General features: G+C 55.6%; 2 protein-coding genes across 5 annotated transcripts in view; both read right to left on the bottom strand.

Moving 5' to 3' along the window:
* Nucleotides 1-240: 240 nt before the first annotated feature.
* MISP (mitotic spindle positioning) lies at nucleotides 241-13,882 on the bottom strand. Of its 2 annotated transcripts, none has more exons than XM_049875768.1 (5): nucleotides 13,812-13,882; nucleotides 3,587-5,363; nucleotides 2,871-3,022; nucleotides 1,537-1,575; nucleotides 241-997 (listed from the first exon to the last, which is right to left on the bottom strand). In XM_049875768.1, the coding sequence occupies exons 2-5, from the start codon at nucleotides 5,283-5,285 to the stop codon at nucleotides 908-910; spliced, it is 1,980 nt and encodes a 659-aa protein (XP_049731725.1). In that variant the 5' UTR covers nucleotides 5,286-5,363; nucleotides 13,812-13,882; the 3' UTR covers nucleotides 241-907. The 2 variants fall into 2 exon arrangements, with proteins under 2 accessions (XP_049731725.1, XP_049731726.1); XM_049875769.1 differs by lacking the exon at nucleotides 13,812-13,882 and adding an exon at nucleotides 12,199-12,251.
* A 186-nt stretch (nucleotides 13,883-14,068) lies between these two features.
* Nucleotides 14,069-24,146, bottom strand: part of PALM (paralemmin) — a 30,046-nt gene continuing 19,968 nt past the window's right edge. For 2 of the 3 annotated variants that reach the window (XM_049876064.1, XM_049876063.1), the window contains exons 7-9: nucleotides 23,503-23,565; nucleotides 20,469-20,600; nucleotides 14,069-16,183 (exon numbers count right to left, since the gene is read on the bottom strand). In XM_049876064.1, coding sequence (XP_049732021.1) covers nucleotides 15,654-16,183; nucleotides 20,469-20,600; nucleotides 23,503-23,565 — 725 coding nt within the window. In that variant the 3' untranslated portion in view covers nucleotides 14,069-15,653. The remainder of the gene's footprint in view (nucleotides 16,184-20,468; nucleotides 20,601-23,502; nucleotides 23,566-24,146) is intronic. The other variant, XM_049876065.1, reaches the window with a different exon arrangement.

Below are 24,146 nucleotides of genomic sequence, written 5' to 3'. Positions count from 1 at the left end.
AGTGCTGCTATAACAGAAATACCACAGTGGATGGTGTCTCAGTCACCTAGTGCTGCTGTAACAGGAATACCACAGTGGAGGGTGTCTCAGTCACCTAGTGCTGCTATAACAGAAGTACCACAGTGGATGGTGTCTCAGTCACCCAGTGCTTCTCTAACAGAAATACCACAACTGGATGGCTTTAACAAAGAGTAATTTATTTTCTCGCAGTTTAGGAGGCTAGAAGTCTGAATTTAGGCTGCAGGCTCCAGGGAAAAGCTTCCTCCCTCTCTCTCAGCTCTGGAGGCAGATCTTTCTCCCTTCAGCCTTTTTCGTGGCTCCTTGAGATCTCCATGTGTCTCAGCATCAATCTTCCTCATCTCTGCTTCTCACTTGCTCATTTAATCCCTTTTATATCTCAAAAGAGATTGACTCAAAACACACCCTACACTAATCCTGCCTCATTAATATAACAAAGACAACCCATTCCCAAACGGATTCCAACCACAGGGATAGAGGTTAGGATTTACAACACATATTTTGGGGGGACACAATTCAATCCATAACACCCTCATCGACCAGACACTCCACCCTCAGACTAGTGGGAACCAATTCCATCTTCAGGCGGGGGAGTGTGTCTCCTTCTTTCTTGGACTCCAGAGTGTTTGGCAAAGTCTTAGAAGAAGATTCCACAAGCATCCTGCTTCATCCCCAGTTTGAGACCCAAAAAGCAGAAAAAATTTCTCCAGGGAAATAAGAATGGAAAGAAAACCCTTGAGTCCAAAAGCACGTTCACCTTCATGATTATTGGCACGTAATTGTGGTTTTCAGATAGTGGATTTAAACGGGGACCTATTTTCTAAGGTGGGGGCTTGATGGCAGTCTTGGCAAGGCAGGAGGGGTGGGTGCCCCATCTCCAGCAGCAGCCTCAGTCTTCATCCTCGCTGGCATAGATGCCAGCTTCCCAGCGTTCTGCCATGGCGTTCTTGTGGCGGGTCACCCGTGTGGCTTCCACGATCTGCAAGAGGGGTATGGAGTTCCCGTGAGGGTCCTAACCTCCCCAGATATCGCCCCTCATCAAGTCACAGGAGGGGCCTAGAACAGGGTTCAAGCAGGGTAATCTCCTCCCCTCTTTCAGACCCTCTACCTCTAGTAATATGGCCAAGGCATGTGTTAACTCATGTTGAGTGCAAAGGCAGGGAAAATGCCTCCCTGAACTGAGTCTAGTTAAGGAGGGTAACGAATGTTTTCCATATATCGACTGAGGTAGGTGGGCTTCTCACACTCTCAGGTGACTCCTTTACTCAAAGTGTCCTTGACTTGGGCCTAATTTGCTCAAAAAACCATCACCATCTGGTAAAGAGGTAGCACACAGGTCCCATTTCTATAATCCATGCCTAAGGCAGATATCATGAGCAGATCACAGCGGAATCCACCTCAGGCAAACACTACCAATTGGAAGACATCAGTGAAGTCCCCACGTCTAGAAGAAAGGTTTTTGATGGTCCTGATGCCATGGGGTAGGGGAGGGCACAGACGGAACAAGGGAAGACTCACCCCCAAGTTGATGTCGTCTGAGGGGTTGACGCCCGCGTACTGCAGGAAAAGAACACTTATCAGTTCCCGGGAACTCCTCTGCCCCACCCTGAGCCTGCCTGGAACTCGATATACAACCCGTTTGTCACCACTTGGGACGGAAGGAAAGGTGTCCCCTGTCCACCAGTCTCCCCAAGTGTCCCTTGATTACCCCAAACTGAAAACCACCCACCATGCTGTTCCGGTCAGTGAGGCCTTGGTCTACCTTTTTTTCCATCATAATAAAGACAGACTACATGTATGGGGCCCTGACTGTGGCTCCAAGTGCCTGCACTATTAATTCGCTCCATCCTTATGTGGAGGCTGAGAGGAGGGTGCTCTTATTATCTTGCTCATTGTGCAGAAGAGGAGGCTGAGGGTCAGAGAGGGGCAGTGGTTTGCCCAAGGGCACACAGCTGGCAAGTGGCAGAGCTGGGACTTGAACTTGGGTCACTGGGCTCCAGTCTGTGTCCTGAACTGCCAGGCCACACTGTCCTTGTCTGACGCCAGGCTGTGAGCACCAGGCAGCCGAGGTTGGTTTTCTCTTTCTCTGTCATCTCCCCTGCGTCCCATCCAGGGAGGAGAGTGACCTAACAGTTATCAGCGGGGGGTCTGGAGTCAGGCCTGGGTTCAAGTCCCAGCCCTGAAATTCATAGGCTTCATGATCTTGGGTGCCTGTGATTTCAGATTTCAGTGCCTTGGTTTTCTTTTCTGTAAAATGCGTATGACAAAGCTTCCTATTAAGGTGTTCAAGGTTTAATGCATGGATTAATTAATGCTCAGTGTACTGGTGTCAGGTGCCCACTGTGGGAAGTAATAAATAACTATGACAATAACACATCAAAATAATACCAATGACGGGAAGAGCTTCTGTTTGGAAAGATGAAAAAGCTCCGGAAATAGGTTGTGGTGCACGTCACCCGACAGGTGAGCATGCTAGACTGCAATGAACTGTATGTTTGAAGACGGTGAAAATGGTAAATTGTATGTGTATTTCACCACAACGTTAAAAAATCACGAGAATGATAAACACTGTTCTCCTCCAAGACAGCTCGTCCTTCAGCCTTTGACTCAGGGGGACGATGTCTTGGTGGGGACAAAGACTCCCATCTGTGGTATATTCCCAGCCCCTGGGAGCAGAAACCCAGAGATGGGCTTTACCTCCCATATGGGGTGAATAAACCCAGGCACATTCACCAGCCAGCAGTGAGGGAAAGGTCAGACTGGAGTCTCCCAGTAACTCCCATCAACTGCCATTGCCTGTCTGTGGCTCTAATGGGCCTTGGGGGACAAGGAGTGTCCAGTTCTGGACTTACCCACACCTCCTTCTTCTTCCTCTGCAACCGAGCAGCCTCCGGTGGTGCTTCTGCGGGATCAGGCTCTGCCTCCACCGTCCATACCAGGCCTGAGTGCAGTCGGACGGGGGTGGAGAAGGGTGATTCAGACACAGAGTAGCTGCCTGTGATGCCTGTTGGGGGGTAGGAGGGAAGGAAGGGGCATCAAGGAGGGTCCCAGAGCCCCTTGTGGGCATCCCACCTGTCAGACTGGAGTCCAGAACACAGTCTTTGGCCCAGAGGCTGGGCCAGACTGGATGACTGGACAGGCCAGGCAGCTAGTCCAGAAAACAGATGGACAAATTGACAGAAAGAACCAGTCAGGAGAAACTGCCGACAGACAGATGGGCCAAACTTTTAAGGTGATAAAAATCAAAAGCAACTTGGGGGGGGGGGGTAATTCACATTGATAAAAAGGAGCAAAAGGGCACAACGTCTATAAACCTCTGTGTGCCTAATAACGAGGCACCCAAATCCATAAAGCAAGACCACAAGGCAAAGGCGACATCTCCCTTCAAAATCTACAGCTTTAGTAGACGGACGGGTAGACAGACCAGCTGACTGGGGGAGCACAGAGTCAGGGGACACCGTCCTACCTGAAGCCCCTCCTGACATCCCCAAACTCCACCGCCTCAGCCTCCCCTGCTCCAGTCTCAGAGACCCCGAGCCAAGCTGCCATTTCCGGGGCCCCTCCTCACCGGACGCCTGGGAGGAGTGCCTGGAGTCCCGGTTGCCAGAGCCCTCGCCTGGCGACGTGGAGAAGACCTCGGGGAACAAGGCGTTCCTCCGCTCCTCGGCCACCTCGCGCTCTCGCTGCAGCACGCTGGCCATCTCCCTCTCCAGCAGCTCGGACGACTGGGACTTCTGCAGCCTCAACGGCGGGGCCCCGGCCACCTGCCATTGCCAGACATGAGAGGCCTCCCCCTCCTGGGGCACATCGGGAGCCCCGAACCGCAGGGGACGCAGGCGGAAGTACTCGTCCCACACTACACCCCCGTCGGCTCGCGGGGGTTTCTGGGGGGCCTTCAAGTGCTCTTCGTTTGGACCCGAACCCTTTCCGGGGGATTCCAAGCCACGCCTCTGAGGCCCTGTGGCCTTTGGAGAAGGCCCGGCCTTGACCTCGTCTGCAGATGGACCTCGGGGCTTGGCGGACGCGCCGAAGGCTGCGAACTGCAGCTGGGCGCTCCCGGGGCTCTGGAACGGCTGGTAGGCACTGGGCGGGATGCGGTCCACCCTCCTCACCTCTGGGGCCGGGTCGGCTGCTCGGGCGTCTGGGACCAGGTTGAGGACGGAGTCAGAGCTGAGGGCCCTTCTGAGTTCAGGTTGGGGGCCCCTGGAGTCCCAGTTGGGTGTGGATGCCCGGCCCCACTGCAGCCCCTGCCGACGATGGTCCTCCTCACGTTGAGTCTCCTGCTCGATGTCCCGCTGCACGTAGAGCGACGAGCGGCTCCTCTCCCGCCGCGGCGCCTCGGTCAGACTCGCCTTGGTCAGCAGGGACCTGGCGGGGATCTCCACCAGCTCCTGGTGGCCGGCCGCCCGATGCAGGCCCCTCTGCTCTCTCAGGTCGGCCTCTCGTTCCTGGGCCAGCCGGATCTCCCGCTCGATGGGGGTCTCCTTGGGGGGCTCCGGAGACCCTGCCCGGGGGCGGGGGCCAGGCTCAGCCACCGTGCGGACATCAGACCCAGCGGGCGAACCACGAACCTTCTTCCTCTCTAACACAACCACCTCCTTCACCTGAGGCCCGACAGCGACGCCATACCCATTGGCTACGTGGGGCCCATTGAAGGCCTTGGGAGCCTGGCTGATGCCCTGTGGGGCACCCCCGGGGACCACTCCGGATGGGGGCTTCCGAGGGGCCTCCTTGTTAGGGCGCTCCAGACTCAGAAACTGCTGCCGGGCTGCCAGGAAGTCAATCTGCTCCCTGTCCACTGCGTTCTCCTCCAGCAACTGGGACAGAATGCGGTCAGGAGCCCTGTCCACCTGGTCTGGGGCGCCTCGGAGCGTGGCCACTGTGCCACTCTTCCTGACCGCCTGGCCCCGGATGACCGCTCGGCGGTCCCGCTCCAGGTCCTGAGGCCGCCTGGGGAAGGTGTCCCTGGCATCCTCCAGGTGGTAAGCCTTCATCTCCTCATCCTCCTCATCCTCTGGGTAGGGTGGTTGTGGGGACAGCTTCCCAGGGAACGCATGCAGGCTGTGGGGCGCTCCAGCCCTCATCATGTTCAGCCGGGCCTCATGGCTAGCCGGCCAGACAGGCTGCTTTCCCTGGCCCCAGCCAGTCTCCTCCGGCCCCACGCCCACCATTTTGAATGTGTAGCTGATGTCCCCATCAAGCGCCGGGCCAGTGATGCGGGGCGAGTCAGGGATGCCAAAGATGGGGTATCTGGTCACTCGGTCCATGTCCTCAGTGGTCACAACCTCACCAATGGGATCCTGGGGGTGACCTTCCTCGGTTGGAGTGGAGATGCTGCAGGTTCACTAAGGAAATTAGAAGGAAATGACCGTGTGTTATGGGTTGAATTGTGTCCCCCCAAAAGACATGTGTTGAGGTCCTAACCCTGTCCCTGTGAATGTGACCTTGTCTGGGGAAGGGGTGTTTTTCTGAGCAGATGCTATCAATTAAATCGAGTTCAGACAGAGTGGGGTGGTTCTTAACTCCTTCTGAGTGGCGTCTCATAGAAGAGAAGGACAGATGGGAAACAGAGTCACACGCAGGGGGAAGGCAGATGCCACATGACAACAGGGGCGGGCGGGTCTAGGACTGCTGGCAGCTGCCAGACGTGAGCAGAGAGGCAGGAAACAGCTTCTCTCTCAGAGCCCTCAGGCGGAATCTATATGGCCAAGGCCCTGATTTGGACTTCTGGGCTAGAACTGTGGGGGATAAAATTCTGTCCTTGAAAACCTCTCACTTTGTGGTATTTTGTTATGGCCATTGCCATCGACTCAATTCTGACTCACAGCGACCCTATAGGACAGAGAAGTGCCCCATAGGGTTTCCAAGGAGCACCCAGTGGATTCAAACTGCTGACCTTTTGGTTAGCAGCCGAACTCTTAACCCAAGCATTAGACTCCAAAAGGCACCAGGTTGGAGCATTTCAAGAGAGGAAAAATTTCCAGTCTCTCAAGAGGCCAAGTCCCAGCCAAGTGGCCCCTGTGATTGGTTCAGGAGCAGGTAAGTGCCCCAGCCTGGCCAATGAGAGTATTCCATTCCCTGGTCTCTGTGATTGGTTCATAGATGGACATGTGACTCAACCTGGCCAATGGCATAAAACCCTGAGACTTTGATTACAATTATGCAGAAAATTGGTACCCTCTTCCCGCTGGGGTTGCTAGTCTCATGGGGTGAGGTTGAGAACTGCTGGGAGCCACGTGTTCCCCCTGTGGACACGGCTTGCTGACACCTGTAAACCTCTTGCCTTCAGGTCAATTCTGACTCATAGTAATCCTACAGGACAGAGTAGAACTGCCTCATGGGGTTTCCAAGGCTGCAGTCTTTACTGAAGGAGACTGCCGCATCTTTCTCCTGCAGAGTAGCTAGTAGGTTGAAACTGACAACCTTTCAGTTAGTAGCTGAGTGCTTAACCACTGTGCCACCAAGTCACCTTAACACTGAGACGGCCCCCCACAGACATTGTTTGAGCTTCCGGATCCAGCCATGCCTGAATCCCTGGACTTCCACTTACTGACCCAGCAACTCATCCTTATGTGTCTCTGACAGAATTCCAGGCTTCCCGTTCCCTTGTCTCTTGAACACTCCACACCCTACCACAGTGAACAATTTGATCCCCCCCACCCCGTGCATTCTACATCCTCCCTCCCTTGTGTCCAAGTCAGCTTCAGTTTTCAAGGTCCAGATCAAACACCCCCTCCCCAGAGCCCCCTCACCCGTCTCTCCCAAGGCATGGACCCTTTTCCCATTGCATTCAGTCAGAAACTCCTTCACTAACTGTTCACCAACATTTACAGATGCCCCAGGGGCCCATTCCTAGCTCAGGAATGTCAAGTGGGGAAACTGAGGCCCAGACAGAGACCCCGGTTCCCTGGCTCTCACATTCTGGTTCTCTTCCTTGCACTTGCCCCATCCCAGACAACTCCTGCCTTGGCCCCATAAAGACAGGAAGGGCTGGGAAATTCCTTGGACCTTGTCCTGCTGGCATCAGGTGCAGCTGCCAAGCCTCACCTTGACCCAGTGCCCCTGGGGATCCAGCCCTCCTCCCAGGTGTCCAGGAATGTTCTGGAAGGCCACGCACCTGCTCTCGCCCCTCTGTGGCTCTCTGTGTCGCCAGGGTAAAGTTCTCATGCCCCACCTCGTTACTCAAGGTTGCTGTCTGGCCTCAGCCCAAACCCCACACTCTGTAGGCACCCCACCCTAATCCTGACCTCCTCTTGCAGCTGTCTGTGCCTTGAGGACCCCCATCTCGGCTCCTCCACAGCCTCCTTTGCTGCAGCCCACAGGACACCTCCCCCCGGAAGCCCCCCAGATTGTCTCCTCCCTCAAAGCCATCATCTGAGCATCTCCCACCTGCCCAGGCCCATGCCAGGCGCCCAGAGGCTGGGACCTCATCTTTTACAGCTGCAGAAAGAGAGGCTCCCCAGGGGTACACGGGCTTGGAAGCCTGGGCTGTGACTCACCCCGCAAACAGCCCCATCCCCTGGCTCCACCAGAGCTGTTATTTACATCTGCTGCCTTGACAGCAGCTCAGTTTCAGAAGTTAAATGTATTTGTCCTATGAAGGACATTCTGGAAAAGGGAAACTGTAGAGGCTGCAGAAGATCTGCGGTCGCCAGGGGCTGGGGGGAGAGGAAGGTGCATAGGTAGGACATCGGGCACCTTTAGGGCAGTGTGACCGGCCTGGGTGACACTGTTCTGGTGGACACGTGACTCTACGACATAGAGTGACAACCAAAACCCAACCCATCAGCGTCCAGTGGAGTCTGATCCACGGTGACCCCGAAGTGAAACTGCTCCGCAGGGTTTTCTTGACTGTAATCTTTATGGAAGCAGGTAGCCAGGTCTTTCTTCTGTGTCACTCCTGGGCGGGTTTGAACCACCAACCTTTAGGTTAGTGAAAAAAACAAACCTGTTGCCATTGTGTCGATTCCAACTCATAGCAACCCTGTAGGGCAGAGGAGAACTCTGTTTCCAAGGAGCTGCTGGTGGATTTGAACCGTAGGCTTTTTGGTTAGCAGCCGAGCTCTTAACCACTGCACCGCCAGGGCTCCTTAGGTTAGCAGTCAGGTGCAAACTCTTAGTGCCACCCAAGAAACTCACAAAGAGTGAACCCTCATTGACACTGTGGACTTTAGTTAATAATTACATACCAACATCAGCTCACCTAGTGTAATAAGCGTTTCACACAGACGCAAGAATAATAGGGAAAACTGTGCAGAGGGGAGGGGGGTTGTCGTGGACTGAACTGTGTCCCCAAAACATGTGTCAGCTTGGCTAGTCCATGGTTCCCAGTATTGTGTGATTGTCCACCATTTTGTCACCTGATGCGACTATCCCACCTCTACGATTATTAGGAAACCCTGGTGGCGCAGTGGTTAAGAGCTACAGCTGCCAGCCAAAAGGTTGGCAGTTCAAATCCACCAGGCGCTCCTTGGAAACCCTATGGGGCAATTCTACTCTGTCCTATAGGGTCACTATGAGTTGGACTCCACTTGTCAGTAATGGTTTTTTTTTTTTTTTTTATGATATTAATGAGGTGGGATTAGTGGCTATTATGTAAATGAGGCAGGACTCAATCTACAAGATTAGGTTGTATTTTATGTCAATCTTTTTCGAGATATAAAAGAGAGAAGTGAGGAGAGAGACATGGGGACCTGATACCACCAAGACGCAAGAGCCAGAAGAACAGTGTGTCCTTTGAACCTGGGGACCCTGTGCTGAGGAGCTCCTTGACCAGGGAGGATGGATGACAATGACCTTCCCCTAGGGACAACAGAGAGAGAAAGCCTTCCCCTGGAGCTGGCACCCTGAATTAAGACTTCCAGCCTCCTAGACTGTGAGTGAATAAATCTCTGTTAAAGCCATCCACTGGTGGTATTTCTGTTATAGCAGCACTAGGTGACTAAGACACTCGCTGACGGTATTTGTTATAGCAGCAGTAGGTGACTAAGACACTCGCTGACGGTATTTGTTATAGCAGCAGTAGGTGACTAAGACACTCGCTGACGGTATTTGTTATAGCAGCAGTAGGTGACTAAGACACTCGCTGACGGTATTTGTTATAGCAGCAGTAGGTGACTAAGACACTCGCTGACGGTATTTGTTATAGCAGCAGTAGGTGACTAAGACACTCGCTGACGGTATTTGTTATAGCAGCAGTAGGTGACTAAGACACTCGCTGACGGTATTTGTTATAGCAGCAGTAGGTGACTAAGACACTCGCTGACGGTATTTGTTATAGCAGCAGTAGGTGACTAAGACACTCGCTGACGGTATTTCTGTTATAGCAGCAGTAGGTGACTAAGACTGGAGTATATGGGAACTCTGTACTTTGCGTAATTTCTCTCTAAACCTAAAATTGCTCTAAAAAATAACGTCTATAAAAAGAAAGAAAGTAGTACCCAGGGTCACTATGAGTCAGAACCGACTTGACAGCACCTAACAGGAACAACAATAAAAAGAGAGAGAGAACTGTAGTCCCTCTGAACTGGGGACGCTGCATCAGGTGGCGTAAAATGAGTCACACTGTGTCCTGTGGGACAAAGTTACAGCACTTAGGATGGAACCTTTCGTATGTATCCAGTACTAAAAGGACTATGGGAAGGACAACAATGTTCAAAACAAGCAAGCTTGGGCAACAATCCCAGGGCTGGGCCTTTGTCCCCAGAGGCAGTAGCACCTCATGGGCGGGTGCTGGAGGCCTTGAAGGCTGAGCTGCCTCTCACAGGCATTCCCTTCAAGTCATTGGAAGGGTGGGCGGATCTTTGAAAGAAGAATGCTTTTATTTAAGGGTTATCCCCTCCCACCCGAAACCATCAGCCCAGGACCCTCCCTCCCTGCAGCGTCTCCCCCCACTACCCCCGTCCCAAAGCCTGGTACACAGCAGGTGCTTAATAAAGACAGGCCAAAAGAGCCATTGGTCTCTGCAAACACAACCATCCTTGGGTGCTCAGGCCAGGGTTCAGGGTCATTTTAGACGCAGGGGAATCTCTGGCCACCCTTCCAGTTCCAATTCTGCTGTCTGGCCCAGTGCTGACCGGAAGGCTGGGTGGGTCCTGCTCTGTCCCCTCCCTGGATCTTCCCAGGAAGGGCAGGCGTGGCAGGAGTGTTTGCTGAGTGAGTGGACGGGTTTACCCAGCGGGGTTTATAATGCACATTGGATATGAACTCCTGGCAAAGGGGACTTCCCCACCCTGCCCTCAGGGGTGTCAGGTCTCCTGGTTGGGGTGGGGCCACACTCCTTCCTCTGGCCATTTCTCCAGGGTGACTCACAGAGGCCAGCAGGGGTGGGGCTCTGGCCCCAGGTCCTTGGATTCAAGCCCTCTGTCCCTGCTTACCTGTGGCCTCGGGCAAGTCACCCCCATGCTGACCTTTGTATCCATAGCAGCACAAGGCAGCACCCACTCCAAAGGGCATACGTGAGGACTCAACTTCCTAGCCTGGTGTACACCACCCAAGAAAACAAACCCATTGCCAGCAAGTCCATTCGACACTGTAGGACAGAAAAGAACTGCCCCATAGAGTTTCCAAGGAAAGGCTGGTGGATTCCAACTGCTAACCTTTTGGTCAGCAGCTGAGCTCTTAACCACTACACCACCAGGGCCTCGGGTGCTCAATAGATGTTTCCACTGTGGTTGTGAATATTATTTTAACCTCTGGTCCACGGGTCTTCTTGGGGGTGACCCTGGGGCAGGCATCTCATCTTGCGAAGCCCGAGTCTCCCCATCTGTTAAATGGGGCAATGCCACCCCCTGGCAGGGCTCCAGGGAGGAGAGGAGAAACACCCGGGGACAAAAAGCATTTCCTTCAAGGCATGGGGGACCCCGGGCACATGAGCAATACCAGCAGTCACAGCGAGCCTGCGTTCCCGAGTTATTCCCCCTGTGCCAAGCCCCTTACACTGCATCCTTCTTTACTCCTTTGAAGAACGGGGCCACTTTTGTCCCCAGCTTCCAGCCAAGGCAATAGAGCCCGGAGCGGGGAAGTCCCTCACCTGAGATCACACACCAAGTGGCAAAGCAATAGGTTCTGAAGCTCTAGTGCCCTCAGCTGCCTCCTCCTCCTCCAGGAAGGCCCCCCATTGCTCCTCCCAACTCGCCCTGCACCCCTGTCGATACTTGACTGAAACAGGGTTTATGGCCCCTGGTGCCATGCAGCTGATTCCTCTTCACCCCCACTGGCCTCCCGCCCATGGGTCAAAGGCCTCCTAGAGGGGCCTGAGGGTCAGATGGGGCAAGGCTTGGCTGGGTCACACAGCAGGGGCCTCCTGGGCTTCTTCTGCCCATCACTCAAGGCTGTAGTGCTCCTGGCTGGGCAGAGCCCCCAATGCCTTGAGACCTACCCTGACTCCCTGCACCCAGGGTCAAACCCCTGCCCCGACCCCACTGGATCCCCACCTGAGACCCCCCAGCCCCACCTCCAGGACCCAGGCTGAGTCCCTGCCCTGACCTCGGGGGATCCCAATCTGAGCCCCCAGCCCCAACCCTGGGACCCAGGCTGAGCCCCACAGCCCAGGCAGAGACCACGCGTAGATGGGCTCAGCCCACCCCTCCTCTGTCCCCAGACCAGACCCTGTGTCCTGGTTAGGGGGCTGTTTGCTGTCCAGGGTATGACTGGCACTGACAAGTGCTTCCCTAGAAGCCTCTGGGATCCCAGGACTGACAGGGGACCTCAGGCCCCTCCCCTCAGCAGAGTCAGAGCTCAGGGTTCAGGCCTGGGGTCGAAACGGAGGCCCCAGCAGGGTCTGGGGACAGGGGCCTCTACTCCCCCTGGGAAGGGGTGGGGTGGGGAGGACACGGACCCCGAGGCCACAATGTCCCCAGGATGAAGAGAGAGGAGGACTCCACCAGCTTGAGACCCCAGCTGGGCCAAAAGGGGAGGGAGTGTCTTTACCACAGGGCACCCTGCACCTCAAGCGTCCCCATGGGGAGCAGATGCTGTCAACTGATAGGATCTTGCCCATGCCAAAAACAGACCTCACCTCATCCAGTACTCCCACCCCACACAGGACCCCCACCCTCACAGCACCCCATCACTTGCAGCACCCCTCACAGCACCCCCACCTCTCACAGGGCCCCCGCCCCTCACAGCACCCCCACTCAGCTTCATGCCACTCCTGGTCCCCCGAGTCCCCAGCCTCACCTGCAAGCTCCAACTCCAGCAGCTCTGAGCCCTGGCTCCAGCTCCCTCGTTGTTCATTGAGGCCTCCCTGCCCCGCCCTGCCCACCAGGTTGTCAAGGAACCAAGGCCCCACCCAGCGGTGGTAGGTGCACCCCTCCTCCTGGCCCCACCTAGGCTGGGAAACAAAGTCCAGGGCGAGAGGAAGAAAGATGATACCCAGCAGGGTGAGGGCGGGCACCATGCCCACTGCAGCTATCCTTGGCCCACACGCCCTGCAGACAGCCAGAACTCCCCTGGTCCCTCAAGATCACTTTTGCCACTGGGAGGCCTCCCACTTTACAAACGAGGAAATCGAGGCTCAGAGAGGACACATCATTTGCCAGGGGTCACACAGCCAGGCCCATGCATCAGCTGCATGTTTTGAGGGGGGCTGAGCCCAAATCCCCAATTTTCCACATGGCTCCATCCCCCCAGACAACCCCTTTCTCAGACCTCTGAGGGGGTCAGCTGGGCCTGGGTCAAATCCCACACGAGCTCTCTGAGCCTTGATTTTCTCCTCTGTGAAATGAGGATGTCCCAGTAGCTGGTTCCCTCAGGGCCACTGGGAGGGTCCCCAGGCTACTTCCAAGTAAAAGGCCCAAGAAGGATATCAGAAGTGCCAGTGAACGTTGGCTGGATGGGCAAGGCCCAGGCCCACTGACATGACAGAAGAACACTGAGGCTCGAGGTGGGTGACAGGTCTTCCGGGGGGGGGGGACACAGTGAGGGGGCTGTGTCTTCCATCCTACACTACAGCCCAATGGCTGGAGCTGGGTCCTGACCTGCCCATGGGGCCCCTCTGAACCTCAGTCTCTTCTTTCCAACGGGCCCCCAGACTGGTGGCTACCCCAGGTAGGAGATTGGAGAATGGTCTGGAGAAAAGATCCAGGCCAGGGTAACAGTTTGAACTTGTAACACAGTGCTGGTGGTGTCAAACCTGGGCTGCTACAGCTTTGTCGGCTCTTTCCAACACCCCTTCAAGAACCTTTATCCCTGTTTTGCAGATATGGAAACTGAGGCACAGAAAGCTTAAAATCCTGTCCAAGGCACAAAGTGGTCTGTGATGAGGGTGGGATTTGAACCAGAGATCCCTGCTACCTTATGCCTTCCACAATCTTCACCTTCCCATTGCTCAGATGGGGAAACTGAGGCCCAAGTAGGCAAAGACAGGTAGTCACCTAGGGCTAATGTGGAGATGAGGAACCAACTGTCCTGCTCCCAGACCAGGTCTGGCCTCCCACTCAGAGTTCACAAAGCCTATTTTACAGATGAGGAAACTGAGACCCAGAGGGACAGTGACTTCTCCAAAGTCACACTGAGAAAAATTCAGAGGAGGCCTTTCCTCTGAGCATAATGGCAGCCCTTATAAACACGCCCTACCCTGTCCCCTCAACTATTTCCCAGGGACTGGTTTCTCTGCAGAGTTGGGGGCCTGTGGGGACCCCTCCTCCCCTTCTGGGGGCTGTGAACCCACCAAAGGGGAGCCTCACACACAGCCAAAGGATGGCGCAGAGACAGGTGCAGAAAACAATGACTTTGTGGGAAACAGAAAGCAGGTCTGTTGCCCAGTAGCTGCCCTCCCCCCCAGGCCTTACCTGGCCAGGTGCTGCTCAGGTGGGCACAGGTGAAGCTGAATGATGGAGTCAGGTACCTGGTGGGAGTCTACCAATGCCTCCTACCCCACAGCACCCAAGGTGAGCCTGAGAGGGAGCGGGCTGCAGGCAGGTGATATCAGCTCACCGGGGCCCTGACTCAGCCTCCCCTTTAATGGCTCCACTGCTGTGGCCACGCCCTACCCTCTGGCTTTGACACACCCTCCCCAACCAGGGGGAAATCCAATAACTCCAGGAACTCAGCTGTTCACACTGTTTATTTGCTTCTCTGGGAAAATCAAGAACATCGGGGGCCTTGTCACACATCAAAAGCAGAAAGGGGGCAGCAAGGGCACTTTTCAGCAGAGGCTCACAGCTCGAGGGACTCGGGGCAGGCTAGAGGGAGGGACAGGAGGGGTCCACAGCCACTGCCCAGGGGCACCCCTAAGGGAAAGCCTCTCCTCCCAGCCACTGAGAGTGGCCAAGCTGAGGCTAGAACCAGGCTTAGGTCAGAGGTGGTTCCTGCCTCTGCCCTGCTGAGACTGGGGGTGGCAACTGGACCAAGAGGTGGCCTGGGCACTGGGCACCAGGCTGGAGACCCCTAGGGAAGGGTATAAGATGGGGCCTGGTGGTTCAAAGCCAACACGTGAGAGGAGGGTATCTGTGAGAATGTGCACGAATACACCTCTGGGAACAAGTGTGGCTGCACCCAGGGAGACACAAGTGCACATTGAGTGTTGGCTGCCCCCAGCAGGGGAGCCCCTCACCCCTTCCAGTGAGGGGGGGCAAGGAGCAGGCTCACCCCAGGCTGGGTGGCAAATGGGGGTCTCCTGCTCCAGCAGCCTCCCCGACAGGCTACACCCCACTCCACTACCCGCAAATGCTCCAAGCTGAGCAGGTCTGGCAGGTAGGGCCTGGTCTTTGGGGTGTGGTCGGGCAGGGGGACCCAGGATTCCGGCCCAAGCAGACTGGACAAGAGGCCAGGGAGTGGCCCCCTAGGGTCCCCAAATTAGCACCAGGAGGAAGGAGGGCCCAGTGGGGGTGGGAGCTGGGGACCAAAAGTGGCTCACGTGATCCCTGCCTTGGGCAGGGGGCAGCTCAAAGACCCCTGGCCTGCCCCATGCAGAAGGAAGCCTGGGGCTACAGGCCCGGATGGGGTTGGGGAGTGTGTGTCTCCAGGGCTCCCTTCCCCCTCTCCAGGCTCCATCATCCACTAGCCAGGCCCAAGGAGGGCATGGGGGGTGGGGGCACATCAGGCTGGGGTGCCCAGAGGGGCCCATTTTCTGTTCCAAGACCTCGAGCCTGGTGTCCAACCAAGACTCCCCAAAGAGGCACAGCCTCAACCCACAGCCCCTGATGGAGACACAAGCGCCTTCGCCAGAAACCCCACGGGGCCCCGTTTCTGGCAGACCTTACTCTAGGATACCTCGGCGGAAGTGGCAGGAAGGCACGGGAAGGAAGCCCAGAGGGTGGCAAGCTGGCTGAGGCCACGTCGAGGCCGGGATCATGCCACCGGGACCATCGTGGGTATGAACTGCATCTGTGAACCTGCCACGATGTGGGTAGGGGTCCTCGTTTCATGAAAAGCAGGTCTGTCCATATCTGTCTCCTACCAGGTGCAGGTGCCCGGCTCAGTGGTTCAGGATGGGTGTTGGGGGGTGGTGATGGGGTGGGGGACCCCGTCCCTCTCTTTCCAGTGAAAGAAAAATCAGAAGGAAGTGACAACACCGTGCGTCCTGGGGCCCAAGAGGTGGCAGGTGAAGGGTGGGCAGGCACCAGGAGGGGCCGGGCTCGTGGGTGTCGGTGGCTCGGAGGGCGGGGCCAGGGGCTGGGGGCTGGGCCAGCTCACATGACCGAGCAGCATTTACAGCGCTGCTTCTTCATGTCGAGGTCCTGGGAGTCGCTAGCGGGGAGCTCGGGCCCTGCTTGGTTCTCCTCCCTGGAGCCTGTGGTGGCAGGGGGCTCAGCGGCACTGCCGTTGGGTGGTGCGGGCTCCTTGGGCTCAGCCACGTCCTCGATGACCACCAGCTCTGCTGTGATGGTGTCCTGAAGCCCCAACACCTTCTTGGTCTCGGCCTCATCCTCCACGTTCTGGTAGCCCATGAAGATCATGGTGACTGGGGGCTCCTGGCCAGGTTGGACCCCTGGTGGACCCGATGTGGCCTCACCCGGCTGAGCCTGCACCCCGGTGATCTCCCGACGGGAGGGCGTGGTCCGGACGGCCTCCTCCATGGTCCCCCGGGTCTCTGATGCCCCAGCTGTGGACCCTGCCTCGCTCAGTGTGACCTCATCTGCCTTGTGGATGAGTTCATCCACCTCAGAGGAGCTCAGTGGGTGGATCCCGTTCTCCATAGTGCCATCCACAGCATGGACCACTGTGCAGGGAGAGACAGAGAGTGAGCTGGCTCCCGGGCACCAGGGAAGGCCTAGGCAAAGTGCAAAAACTTTTTACAGTGCTGAAACAGATAACATTGTCTTCAAAGTTAAAGAGGAAATCATGAACTAAATTCCACATTTAGAACTAACTGACCATTAAAACCATCTATTAGGATCTGTGGATGCAGCCAAAGTGGTATGCAGAGGAAAACTTATAGTTGTAAAAGCATTTATTAGAAACCAAGGGAGGCTGAAAATAAATGAATTGCAATTTCATTGTCCTGCATTCCGAAGCATTTCCGTATTCCTCAGCTGACCTAGCTCTCCTGCAATCACCCGACAGAGTAGTTCTATTTTCTTTTCCATTGTAAGATAGTGAAGACAGGGGTTCAGAAAGGGGAAGCAATTGGCAAAGGCCGCACAGATGGCCTGAGCTAGACTCCTGCCCTTTGTCTCAGCCTAGATCTCTTTCTTCTACGTGAGCAAGTAGAACCTATCCTGGGGAACCAGGGGTTAGGAATCACAAAAATTAAGAGTTTTTCACCTCATTGGATTTACTTGATTGCTTTTGAATTAAAGTTTAGTACATTTCACCCAATCTTTTTTGTATGCTAATAAGCGTGAACAAACAAATCTGTCTTGGAAGAAGTGCAGCCAGAATGCTCCTTAGAAACAAGGATGGCGAGACTATGTCTCACATACTTTGGACACATCCTGGAGAAGGACATCATGCTTGGTAAAGTAGAAGGTCAGTGAAAAAGAGGAAGACCCTCAAAGAGATGGATGGACACAGTGGCCGCAACGATGGGTTCAAACTTAACAACGATTGTGAGGCTGGCGCGGAGCAGGCAGTGTTTGGTTCTGTTGCACACAGGGTCACTATGATTCAGAACTGACTGGGCGGCCCCTGACAGTAAGCGCAACAAAGTCTACACTTCTTCCTCTGAGTTCTGCTTGGGTTGTATCCTATAGATTATGTCATTCTCTTTCAAGAGTAAATAGTATGTAATTTCCATTATGATTGCCCTTTTAACCCAAGATTTATTTAGAAAGTTGTTTTTAAATTCCAGGGAGTGGAAGGCTGTGGTGACGGAACACAGCTCACAAAATAAAAACTTTTTAACAGTTCTTACAACCTGCTTTACAACTTAGGACACAGTCACTTTCTAAAAATATTCACCTGTGTTAGAGCAGGTAGAGTTTTATATATCTTGTTAAGTGTGTTTTTCAAAATCTCTACCAACTTCACTCGTCTGTGTCTCTGACCTGTCATTTTCTGAGATGGGCTGCTGTCTCAAAGAACCCAGATTCCAGCGCCAGGGAGGAATTCCTAGCCGTAGTCTGACCCCAGCCCCAGATAACAACCCTGCAAGCTCGCTGGAATGCTTGAGGAGCAGGGAGGGACACAATGGGTTGTCCCAGGGACTCGCCTCCTCCCTGACCAAGGGTCAGGGTTCCTGTTCTCGGCTTCCAGCAAGAAGGAAAGTGCTCTCCACTTTCAGTTTCCAAACCCCTGGGGAGGTGTGTCCCTGCTTCAAGTCCTCACAGTGACTCGGGACTGGAGGCCCAGAGGGTGGGGTGTGCCCAGGTATCACAGAATTGAGTTGAGGGTTTCCCACTGGTCATGGCCCCAAGAGAGGAATCCAAGCCCTGGGTTGCCATGGAAACGGGTCACGTTTCCATTGCTGAGCAACCAAAGTCCAGTCTGGCCAGTCCTGAATCCCCAGTGGTCTGAGCAGCTGATACTGAAGATATACTGTGTGAACGTATGTCTCCTCTGCCCTCTTGTGGCCACCAGTGGTCACTCCAGCCCAGGGGATGAGGCGCATGGGGCCTGCTCAGCACCTCACAGCTGGGGAGAGCAGGAGCCGGAATTCAGTCCAAGTCTACGCCCCAAAGCTGCCCTCAAGCTGGCGGTGGGACCCCTTTAATGGTATCTGGGTGCTCCAGAGGCCCAAAGAGCCTCTCAGAACAGAGGCTTTGGGAATCCCAACCACAATGAGGTACGACTTCGCATGCACTAGGATGACTATAAAAAATAATAATAGCAGTAATAACAATAAAAAGGACAACGGCTTGTGTTGGCTTCTAAGAACGCTCCTTAGACGCGAGGATGGGGAGACTCCATCTCACATACTTTGGACATGTTGCCAGGAGGGATCAGTCCCTGGAGAAGGACATCATGCTTGGCAGAGTACAGGGTCAGCGGAAAAGAGGAAGACCCTCAACGAGGTGGGTTGACACAGTGGCTGCAACAAGGGGCTCAAGCATAACAACGACTGTGAGGATCGTGCGGGACCGGGCAGGGTTTGGTTCTGTTGTACGTCGGTCGCCGTGAGTCGGAACCGACTGGATGACATTTAACAACAACAAATATTGGTGAGGATGTGGGGAAACTGGAAAGCTCATCCGCTGCTGGTGGGAATGTCAAGCGGTGCAGCCTCTGTGGAAAAGTCTGGGGGCTCCTCTAAAGGTCAAACGCGGAGTTACCACGTGACTCAGCGATTCCAGTCCTAGGTACGTAGCTGGGAGAAACGAAAACGCACATCCACACAAAAGCGTGCAAGAACGTTCACAACAGCCAGAATATGGGCACAGCCCAGTGTCAACCGACAACAGGCGATGGGTGAACACAATGTTGTACATCTGCACAATGGAATACGACTCGGCCACGAAGGGGAACGAAGGTGTGATATATGATGTGACAGGATGAACCTTGAGAATACTAAGCTTAGTGAAGGGAGCCAGTCACGAAAGGCCCCCTGGTGTAGGATTCCTTTTATGTGAAATACCATCCTACCAGGTGGGGCCAAATCCATGGGGACAGAAAGTGCCAGGGGCTGGGGGAGGGGGAATGGGCAGACTGCTAATGGGCTCGGGGTTTCCTCTTGGGGTGATGGAATGTTCTAGAAGTAGGCTGTGGTGGTGGTGCTTGCACAACTCTGTGAATGCGCTGAACTGTGTGGTATGTGAACTACATCTCGATGGAAAAAAATAAATAACAGGCTTTGGGGCTTCCGCTCAAGGCCTCTCTCCTCCTCCCAGGTTCCCCCCTTCCTCGTGGACAGCTCCCATGGCCACCAGAGGGAGCCTTCAAACCAAATCACATCTGGGTGCCACAGCCGCCAGCCCAAGGCTCACAGACACACAGGTAGTCCCTCAGGATACCGCCCTGGGGGCCCCCAGCTTCAACTCAAAGTCCTTCTCTCCACTCTGAGCATCAGCCCCCTGGGCACCCCTCAGTTCCTCCACCCTGAAAACTCCATCCTACCCCAGGCCCTTTGCACGTGCTGTGCTCCTTCTCATCTCTCAGGCCTCAGCTCCAAGAATTCCTTCTCTGAGAAGCCTCCCTGGCTCCTCCCTGCCCTGTATGTCTCTGGGCTTATCATAGTCTTTATCACAACCGTAATAATCAGTGAGCTGCTGCTGGGCCTGCTGGCCGGGTGCCCCCGAGGACCCAAGGTTAAACCTCAGAGCCTAACCCAGCACCAATACATGGTCAGGCCTCAAGGTCATGCCAGAACAGGCTCTCAGCCCAACAACAGCAGGCCCTGTGTGATGAGACCCTGGCCCGGGACAGCATCTGCATCATCAAACCGGGGTCTGGGACCCATGCAATCTCCACAGTGACCACCTAGAACAGGAGGACACACCTGTCCTGGGCCACAACCCTCCCCCACCTGGTGATGACATGTGTGTCCTGGGCCACAACCCTCCCCCACCTGGGGATGACACGCATGTCCTGGATCCACATACCTCCCCCACCAGGTGATGACACATGTGTCCTGGACTCTTATACCCTCCCCCACTAGTGATGACACACGTCTCCTGGCCCCACACATCCTGCCCCCACCTGGTGATGACACACATGTCCTGGACCCACATACCCTCCCCCATCTGGTGATGACAGGCATGTCCCAGGCCCACACATCCTCCCCCATGTGGTCATGACACACGTGTTCTGGGCCTGCATACCCTCCCCCACCTGGTGACAATATGCATGTTCTGGACCTGTGTTCCTTCCCCCAACCTGGTGGCAACACCCGTGTCCCGGGCCCACATATCCTGCCCCCACCTGGTGATGACATATGTGTCCTGAATCCTCACACCCTCCACCATCAGTGATGACGTGTCCTGGCCCCATACATCCTGCCTCCACCTGGTGATGACACACGTGTCATGGCCCCACACATCTACTGGCAGCTCCATGGGCCTGTGGTCCGAGTTCCCGATTCCAGCTGAGTCGTGGTGTGTGGGGAGCAGGGGGCGGGGGTTCGCTCATACCTTTGGTCTCGTCCTCGTAGACCTTGATGCCCTGAGGGAACGGCTCCTGGGGGAGCAAGGTGGTGCTGGACAGCACCCTCGTCTCCCCCGTCACCTTGTCCTTCTCCACCGTGATCTCGACCGAGTACATGGCTGGCACGAGAGTACAGCGTTACGCAGCAGCCAGCCGCCCGCCCCATGCCTCCCACCACGCTCATGGCCAAGCCAGGGAGGGGAGCCAGCAGGGCAGAGGCCAAGCAGTCATTGCAGGTCGTGCCAGAGGTGCCAGTGCACCATCCTTGACATGGCCCTCCCTCACTCAACATCCTTCCATAGCTCCCCAGTGCCGAGGGCAACAGTCTAAATTCTTCTTTTCAGTTTTTGAGGCCCCATACTTGCCATCCATCCTGACTCAACCTCGTCCCTCTGTCTTCTGAATGCCATCCTTCGCTCAGCCACCAAACTACTGTCTCCAGGCCCTGGTCCCATCCCACTCCTGTCAGACAGCCTTACTCGTTTCCACTCCTCACAGGAGCAAAGTGGGTCCAAGGGAGGCTGTGCCTTGCCTGTGGTGACACCAGGACTCAAACTCTGGCCAGCAGACTCACATTCCCAGCCTCACATCTGCCCGTCCCAGACCACTGCCTCCTTCCTCAACGTATAATGTAGAGGCACCCATTTCAACACAAAGAACTATGCCTTCTTTAAATGAGTGTCCTTGCCCATGAGAGCTGTCAGAGTGGCAATCCCATAGCTAGCATCTCCCTCAACCTTGGCTTATAAAAACCATGTGGGGAGACTGAGTCCGCCCAGGGCTGACTGCCGCCATGGCTCTGACCATGCCCCCAAGTGGTGGATGTAAGAACTGAACTCCTTGTGGGCTTCCATTCTCCTGGCTCTCACTGGATGCCTGAGAGCCCCATTCTCCTGCGGTTTCCAGGACCCCAGGGTCACCTGGCTCTCCTCCCCACCCCCATCTCCGACGTTCAGGCCGAGTCCCCCCTCTGCTCCAACTACACTGGCTCCCAGGACCCCACCCTGGCTCACAGCTCCAAACTCCGCCAGTGCCGATGGGCCCTGGGGTCCACCTCCACCCGGACCTCGTCCTGGACTCCAGACTTGTATCCCATTGCCTCCTCGACATCAGCCCTCAGGGTCCCACGGGAGCCTCAACTCACCAAGTCCAAGACCCGACACCCATGTGCCCCTGCCGTGTCCTCCCACCTTGGTCAGGGGGAGCTCCAACCTGTCTCTCTCTCATCCCCACATGCCATCCAACTACAAACCATGTGGGCTCTGCCTTCAAAACACACTTGAATCCACGCCCCACCCCCCCGCCCACCCCATCAGCACCCTTGGACGAGCGGAGTCACCCTGCCTGGGTCTCCAGCGCCTCTAGTCTGTCCTCCCACGGCCGTCTGAGGGCGCCCGTGAGCACGGAGTCTGCCTGCACCCACGGGCTGTCCTCCTCAGGGCCGCCAGAGGGAGCCCGTGAGCACCAAGTTGGCCCGAGCCTGCTCTGCCCACCGCCCCCCAGGGCTCCCATGACCTCCGACCCTCAGGTGAAAGCCTGAGTCCTCCCCGCACCTACAGGACCGTGCATGACCTGCCCCGGCCCCTCCTTGCCCTCCCCTCCTCTTTCTTGCCCTCACTCACTCAATCCAGCCTCACGGCCTCCTCCCTGTTCAGCATGCCAGGCACAGTCCTGCCTCAGGGCCTTTGCACAGGCTGTTCCCTCTGTCCTGGCACACTCTTCCTTCAGATGTCTGGATGCCTCCCTCCCATCTTTCGGGTTTTTGCTCAAATGTCACCTCCTCAGTGAGGCCTCGGATTAAAACTGCTCTTTCACAGCTTCCCACGCTCTGCCTTGCTTTTCCCATAAGTTATTTGTGCCATCCACACCAGAGTATGGGGTTCCTCAGGGTACACCCCGTGCATGCACACAGCAGGAGCTCAGTAAGCACTTGTTGAATAAATGAATGACATTTAAGCCTGTATCTCCACCCAGCCTAACATTCCCACCCCAGAGGTCGCTCCACACAGTTGGGCAGGTCGTGCACTGGACGAGGTAAAACAGCTTCGGTCCTGGCCAGGGGTGGTGCAACTCTGGGAGGTTGATACCCTCTGCCTCCCTTCTCCTGGGGGCAAAACCTGGTCTGGGTGATGCAGGAGACCCCTCACCTCCCCTCCCCCGCTCTCTCAGGTGTTGTCACCTCCTGGCCTTCTCCACCCAGCCCCCCAAATAGTCTTCCCTTCCTCCCTTTCAACTTCCCTATTCACTTGAACAAAAATAACAGTCGCCATTGGCTATTTACCACCGTTATCCAGCTCCTGTCAATTCCGACTCATAGCGGCCCTACAGGACAGGGTGGAACTGCCCTACAGGACAGGGTAGAACTGCCCCATAGAGTCTCCAAGGAGCGCCTGGCGGATTCGAACTGCCCCCTTTGGTTAGCAGCCGTAGCACTGAGCCACTAGGCCACCAGGGTTTCCTTTTTTTTTTGATCTGGCCCCAGGTGGGAGGTCCACACACCCACCCTTCTGGCAGGGGGGAAACTCAAATCCCCTACAGGGACTGGAATCCCGACCTTCTGAACTGTAGAATGCTCAGCATTAAACCCCTGCCTTCTAGAACCACAGAAATCCCTGTAACCCACTTGGCTGCCTCCAGAGACGGAGCTCTCACTTCCTGTTGACGTTGGGCTGCATATGAGAGCGTGTGGGTGCATGTTCGAGCGTGCGCGCTGGCCCTCTGGGCCCCTGGGTGTGCCTCGGGGTTAAGGGAAATGAAGCTGCAAGGGGTGTAGGGTTAGAGTCACCATGCAGGGCCGACTTCTAGTGGAAGCAGGGGCCAGCGTGTGGTGGGGGTGCCGAAGCAGAGGAGGCACACAGGCCCCACCCCAGGCCCAGAGCCGAGGCCCCTGGTCCAGCTGCCACTCCCATCACCAGAGCTCCCCCAAGCTCTGGTGAGGGCAGGGCCACACCACCCACCAGACCCCTGGTCTGAGCTACAGGACAGCGTCTGAATGCTGGACAAGCCGGGGAGCCAACCCACCTGCCTTCATCATGGTGGAGCCCTCTACCATCCTCACCGGGGTATTGGAGATAGAGTGCTTCTCTGCTTGGCAGGACAGGTGAGCGTGGAGCGAGAGGGGGGGAGACAGAGAGGGAACAGAGATCACATGGATCCCCCACTCCAACAGACACCGGACCCAACCACACACACACACCCCACGTACAAACACATATACACAGATTACATAAACACCACACACATACACAGACCTCACACACACATGGACCTCACACACACACACAGACCTCACACACACACACACACACACACAGACCTCACACACACACACACAGACCTCACACATACACACACAAAGACCTCACACACACAGAGACCTCACACACACACACAGACCTCACACACACGGACCTCACACACACACAGACCTCACACACACAAAGACTTCACACACACAGACCTCATACACACACACACAGACCTCACACAACACAGAGACCTCACACACACACACAGACCTCACACACACACACAAAGACCTCACACACACACAGACCTCACACACACACAGACCTCACACACACACACAGACTTTACACACACATAGACTTCATACACACACAGAGACCTCAAACACACACAGAGACCTCACACACACACGCAGA

Source organism: Elephas maximus, chromosome 3 (genome assembly GCF_024166365.1).
Source record: "Elephas maximus indicus isolate mEleMax1 chromosome 3, mEleMax1 primary haplotype, whole genome shotgun sequence".
Classification (NCBI taxonomy): domain Eukaryota; kingdom Metazoa; phylum Chordata; class Mammalia; order Proboscidea; family Elephantidae; genus Elephas; species Elephas maximus.
This window is presented reverse-complemented; position numbering and strand designations above follow the sequence as displayed.